Below are 6,053 nucleotides of genomic sequence, written 5' to 3' on the forward strand. Positions count from 1 at the left end.
CCCTCAAAAATGTAGCACCACCACCACGTATCTGAAAAGAAACTAACAGTGTGTGTGTGTGTGTGTGTGTGTGTGTGTGTGTGTGTTTTGTATTGTGTGTGTGGTGTCTTTGTCCGTGTTATGCTATGTTCTATGTGTGTTTGCTTGTGTGTCTGTGTACGTGTTTTTCATATGCGTGGGTGTTATTTAAAAGTTACATATACGAGTATTATTTGTATAATACATTTATTCGTCTATTGCATGTGTAAAACATTTCCTTTAAGAATATTCATAGTAAATACACAAGAGTTAAATAGATCATAGATGTAACATAAAAACCTAATCGAGACAGAAATATAAAGTCTACGACATCTTTATGCAATTAAGACCTAAACAATTTATGTTTGCGCGGATATGTCAAAATAATTAGGAAGGTTCACTCGTTTTGCTTTGGTTTGGTTTCTAAAAAAATATAATTAATAATATTTAAAACCATATTTCTACTCTCTTCGCCTAAATAAAAAAAAATCGGGAAACCCCCCCAACCCAACACAAAAAAACAATATTGTTGAAAAAAACACAAAAAACAAACAAACAAACAACAACAACAATGAGAGTCAGCCCTTTTTCTAGGTGGGATCAGGTTCCTGGAAAGACAATTTTGTTAATTCTGGTATCGTACAACAAGTATATATAGTTAAGAGTGATACACCAATACTACACATAACACACGTTTTTATTATTAAGTCCACATTTCACTGATACCAACAGTTCCTCTGGTATCGTACAACAAGTCTATACAGTTAAGAGTAATACGCCAATATCACACACAACACAGGTTTTTTATTATTTAATCTATAGTTTACTGACACTAACAGTTCCCCAACTGTCTAATTAAACATATTAATACAGTTACGAGTAATACGCCAATACCACACACAACGTAAGTTTGTATTATTAATCTGCACTTCACTGATACCAACAGTTCATCTGTGTCGTAGAACAAATGAATAAATTTAAGAGTAATACGTCAATACTACATACAAGTTTTTATTATGTTGTTTACAGTTCACTGATATCAACAGTTCCTATGCTGTTTAAATAGGTGTATACACTTAAGAGTACAACACAACACATTATGTGTAAAACATTCAGTCCAAACCTCAAGAGCCTTAAACATTTACAGATAGCAGATGTGATGAGAAGATCCAGGTTGAAAGCATACTTAATCATGGCCACAGTACGGACAGCTGCTTGTAGGCTGAAAAGAGCACACTGGACCATAAGTTTGATTTTGTATATAGGTTTCTGAACTATTACGTCTACAGTATCTACATACGTTGCAGTAGATACACTTCCAGGAATTGTCCTGATTAGTATTATGACAGGACGTACAAACAAATGAAGCATTGGCTTTGGTGTTTTTGTTTCGTGATTTTTCAGAAAATGGCGCCACAGGAAGAGTGTTACATGTAGCATGGTTGTGAAACACCAACTGTTCCTCAGCTGTCAGCATGCCGCTCGGGTGAACCGTCTGAACAAAGAACTCTCTGTCCAGAAGAGGGAAGCGGATCTGCTGGACGATGTCTCCAAGTTGTGTTCGTAAAGTCTCCGTATTGATGGCCACGTGTTTCTGCTCACACTGGTGCTTGGCCCACTCATAGGCAGCCTGGAATACTTCTTTCTCGTCTGCTTGGAGGTCATCAGACTTCACAACATCCAGTACAGACTTCTGTGATAACTTCAGAAAATCACGTGACTCCAAAGTCGACTTTCCGTTTTCTAAGATATACGTCATAGACTTGTTATGTAGCTCATCTTCGTTGAAGAAATTGGCTTGTTCCAGAATAGTGCAAACGTTCTCAGCTGTTAATGATGTTTCTAAAAACTTAAGGCAAAGATCTTCCAGCTTTCCTGTGCTGTACTTTTTGGCCAGGTACAGTAGATGCATGATGTTATCAGAGTCAACTGTGACGTCATCCGTGTACACAAACCTGCCAAAATATCGTATATTATTTAGAAACAGTTTAAAGATTATAAACAAAATAGGCTAATTTATTTGTCGTAGACTGTACATTTTTGTTTACATTAGTGATGCGAAGAATTAAATATTTTTGTATGTATAAATTCAAAGAGAACGGTATCTCCACGTTAAAATGTAGGATTTAAATTAAGAAATATTTATTAATAATCAGAAGTTGTTCTAGAATTATAGTTAAGGTTGGATTTTAATTGTGAATTTAAACCGTTTCTGGGTTTGGTATTTTGACGTCGCCTGCCGACGTGTCTTCTGAGAAACTCGGAAAGAAATGACGTCATGTTATATGACGTAATCCTCCCGGCTCTTAGGGTATAAAAGGCGGGACACGAAATTGCCTGGGGGTTTGTGCTTCCAGCAGACCCGGAAGACAGAAGTCAGCAACAACAGATTGGAAACCAGGATTTCTTCATGGGAAGTATAGGACGAAGAGTGCACATTGCGTTAGGAAATGCAGTGCATGTAGAAAAGGCAGTACCGTACGTTTATTGGGGAACGCATTGCGCTAGGAAACGCAGTGACCTACATTGCGCCCAAAGCATGTAGAGAACGCAGTACTGTGCGTTTTACTGAGTGCAATTTGCGTTAGGAAACGCAGTGACCTACATTGCGCCCAGTGCATGTAGAAAAGGCAGTACCGTGCGTTTATTGGGAACGCATTGCGCTAGGAAACGCAGTGACCTACATTGCGCCCAAAGCATGTAGAGAACGCAGTACCGTGCGTTTTACTGAGTGCAATTTGCGTTAGGAAACGCAGTGACCTACATTGCGCCCAGTGCATGTAGAAAAGGCAGTACCGTGCGTTTATTGGGAACGCATTGCGCTAGGAAACGCAGTGACCTACATTTCGCCCAAAGCATGTAGAGAACGCAGTACTGTGCGTTTTACTGAGTGCAATTTGCGTTAGGAAACGCAGTGACCTACATTGCGCCCAGTGCATGTAGAAAAGGCAGTACCGTGCGTTTATTGGGAACGCATTGCGCTAGGAAACGCAGTGACCTACATTGCGCCCAAAGCATGTAGAGAACGCAGTACTGTGCGTTTATTGGGAACGCATTGCGTTAAGAGACGCAGTGATCTACATTGAGCAAGGAGAGAACGCACTGCGTTAGGAAACGCAGCCGACCTAGCTTTCGTCCAGATAGCTCGCACTGTGTTAGCAGATAACGCACTGCATTTGAAACGCGGAACAGAACGCATTGCGTTAGGAAACGCGGTATAACAAGATTACGTACAATTAGTGCGCACTGCATTAGGAGAGAATTGTGGAAGTTATAAATACTGAGTTTTGGAATATATAAACGAAGTGGAGCTAGGGAGTGGCCAAAGATAGGCGCATGGGTAAGGCGCGGCGTCGCACCAGTAAGTCGCAGGGTTCTTTGAAACGCCAATGACGTCCACTCATCTTATTTGGGATCAGGGTTGCACATGATATATAGAATTGATGCTCTGCTGTTATAACACTAACTTGCTGAAGGTGTTTTAATCCCCGAGGTTCTGCCTTCCATACGTTAACTGTATCGACCGACACGGATTAAGAGGTGCTAGGGAGTGGCCCAAGATAGGCGCAGGGGTAAGGCGCGGCGTCGCACCAGTAAGTCGCAGGGTTATCTGGGAAGCCACTGACGACCTCTCGACGTACACTTGATTTGGATTGAGAATTGGAAGGCCGTCTCCATTCTGTTCATTGCTGACTGCGCCTAGACAGGTGAAATTTAGAGGTGCGGTACTTCCGCAAGGGACCAACGGATTGGATATCCACTTTAGCGGACCCAAGAGACGACGGCTTGACCACAGGGCGCCTACTAGACGTTGCCTACTCTCTCTTCAGCTCTGCAGTGATTATCTACTACAGAGGCCTCGTGTGGACCGAAAGTACCTCTGGATCCGCCCTACCGACTGACAGCCCCGACGCAACTGTAGAGTTGAATACACACGTGTCCAGTGGGTGTTCAAGATCCAAGTTATGGTGTTGTTGTTTACACGCTACCAGTGCAATTTTCCGGTTCGAGTTTTAGTGTGTGGTGCATATTCCCGTGCACATTGTTGGAAGGCAGAGTAACAAGACCGTTGTGTCAAAGATTGTTAAAGAGACATTATCGCGATTCGCATTCGATCGTTGACTACTGTGAACTACACAATATTCTGCTTTTTGACATAAAAGAGTTGTTTTCTTTAAATCTAACTGGTTTGTTGTATTGTACGTGTGTTACAGTTTCACGGGATAGCTTTAATAGCTAAAATAAGCGAACCTTAACCTTTCTAAGACCCTGGAGGGAACGTTTCCAGCTCGGATATGTTTTACTACTACTGTTTGGTGACGGGGCGAAAGGCAATTGTGCGGCGCCTCACGCTACCACTAATTGGCACCGTGCAATTGGAGTGAACTATGTAAACTAAGTCTATAACACGATGTGCAGTGTTTTGGCCATCAGCAGTATACTGAACAGCATTGATAATGTTCCAGTGGTACAATGCAAGTTCTTTCTGATATATCAAAAGCCGTGGTATGTGCTATCCTGTCTGAGGATGGGGCATATTAAATATCCCTTGGTACTAATGGAAAAATGTGGCGGGTTTCCTCTCTAAGACTATGTCAGAATTACCACGATTGTGCTGATTGTTAATACATGAATGTGCTCTACTGGTGTCGTAAAACAAAACAAACGTTTTTATGTACTAATGCATATTTTATATAAAGACACTAATGTAATTGTTTCAATGTTGCACAACTGAGCTATTACAATATCAAAAGGGACACAGTTACTGGTGATTATTTTCCGATCTTCAGGACAAAACCATAATACGAGATCAGGGCAGTATCTCTGTACAATGCAGAATGGGCATTTGGTAAAATAGTGGTTGATTTCATGAATGTCAATCTAGAGCGGGTGCGGGACGTAGCCCAGTGGTAAAGCGTTTGCTTGCTGCGCGGTCGGTCTAGGATCGATCCCCGTGGGTGGACCCATTGGGCTATTTCTCGTTCCAGCCAGTGCTCCACAACTGGTGTAACAAAGGCCGTGATATGCACTATCCTGTCTGTGGGATGGTGCATATAAAATATCCCTTGCTGCTAATCAAAAAGAATAGCCCATGACGTGATGACAGTCGGGTTCCTCTCTCAATATATGTGTGGTCCTTAACGATATGTCTGATAACATATAACCGTAAATAAAATATTTCCTTCCTTCCTTCTTCAGTATTCCTTCTCAGTATGCGTGTGGGTGATGGGTGATACCACGTGTAATACCTACATGTCTTAAATCCGATAGTTTTACCACTACACATTTCCTTTTAACTAATTTTCGTACTTATGTCCAATTAAGGTTCAAGCACGCTGTTCTGGGGTGTCTGTCCAGTAGAGTGAGTTAGGGGTTAGTTTGTTAGTGGTTAGTGAGTGAGAAGAGGGTTTAGTTCAAACTCGCTTTGAGTGGGAGCCAGTACTGGGCTGCGAACCACCGATGCCGGTACAGAACTTGATATCAGAACAGTTCAACTGTATATTTATCACTTACCTGAGAAATAGATTAAAAATTTCGACGCCAACACCCGGGATATCCACCTCGCCCATTTCAGCCATTGGACCAGTGAACATGGCGGCAAACACGTGACTACGGCTGATCAGCATGAACTTGTGAGCTTGAATGATCTCCCTTGTTGTGCCAACACGGAACGTGACGTCACAAACAATCTTGTTGTCTAGCATGTACAGGTTGGTTTCTGCTAGAGATTTTCGAGTCTGCCAATCATCGTTTACTGCTAAATATTTGTTTCCTCTTCGTGGCGACTTTCTTTTCTTTTGTTGTGACGTCATTCCGAGACCTCCTTTTACGACACTGTGACTATTAACTGAAATGACACAGATGGATTAGATTTTGCCCTTGTTTCTTTCCCCACCCCAACCAGCGTCCCACGACTGGTATATCAAATTATGTGGTATGTGTTGTCCTGTCCCTTGCTATGTGATGTAATTGTGTCGTTACACAAAACAAATTAATTTTAAACTTTAGAACCTGGAAACAAAATGTTACCCATT

The 6,053-nt window shown here is 41.7% G+C and overlaps 1 protein-coding gene across 1 annotated transcript; it reads right to left on the reverse strand.

Annotated features, from left to right (window-relative positions):
* Window positions 1-432: 432 nt before the first annotated feature.
* LOC121392259 (BTB/POZ domain-containing protein 6-B-like) lies at window positions 433-5,845 on the reverse strand. The gene is made up of 2 exons (XM_041523564.1): window positions 5,533-5,845; window positions 433-1,973 (listed from the first exon to the last, which is right to left on the reverse strand). Exons 1-2 carry the CDS (start codon window positions 5,829-5,831, stop codon window positions 1,205-1,207), a joined length of 1,068 nt encoding a protein of 355 aa, XP_041379498.1. The 5' UTR covers window positions 5,832-5,845; the 3' UTR covers window positions 433-1,204.
* Window positions 5,846-6,053: the final 208 nt, after the last annotated feature.

This window comes from Gigantopelta aegis, unplaced genomic scaffold, assembly GCF_016097555.1.
Source record: "Gigantopelta aegis isolate Gae_Host unplaced genomic scaffold, Gae_host_genome ctg3591_pilon_pilon:::debris, whole genome shotgun sequence".
Classification (NCBI taxonomy): Eukaryota; Metazoa; Mollusca; class Gastropoda; order Neomphalida; family Peltospiridae; genus Gigantopelta; species Gigantopelta aegis.

Excerpts from the sequence above, each read along its gene's own strand:
- LOC121392259 (XM_041523564.1), bottom strand. The coding sequence starts at position 5,831 with ATGACGTCACAACAAAAGAAAAGAAAGTCGCCACGAAGAGGAAACAAA. Across the intron at positions 1,974-5,532 it reads ATTTTTAATCTATTTCTCAG|GTTTGTGTACACGGATGACG; the intron begins GTAAGTGATAAA and ends ATATTTTGGCAG.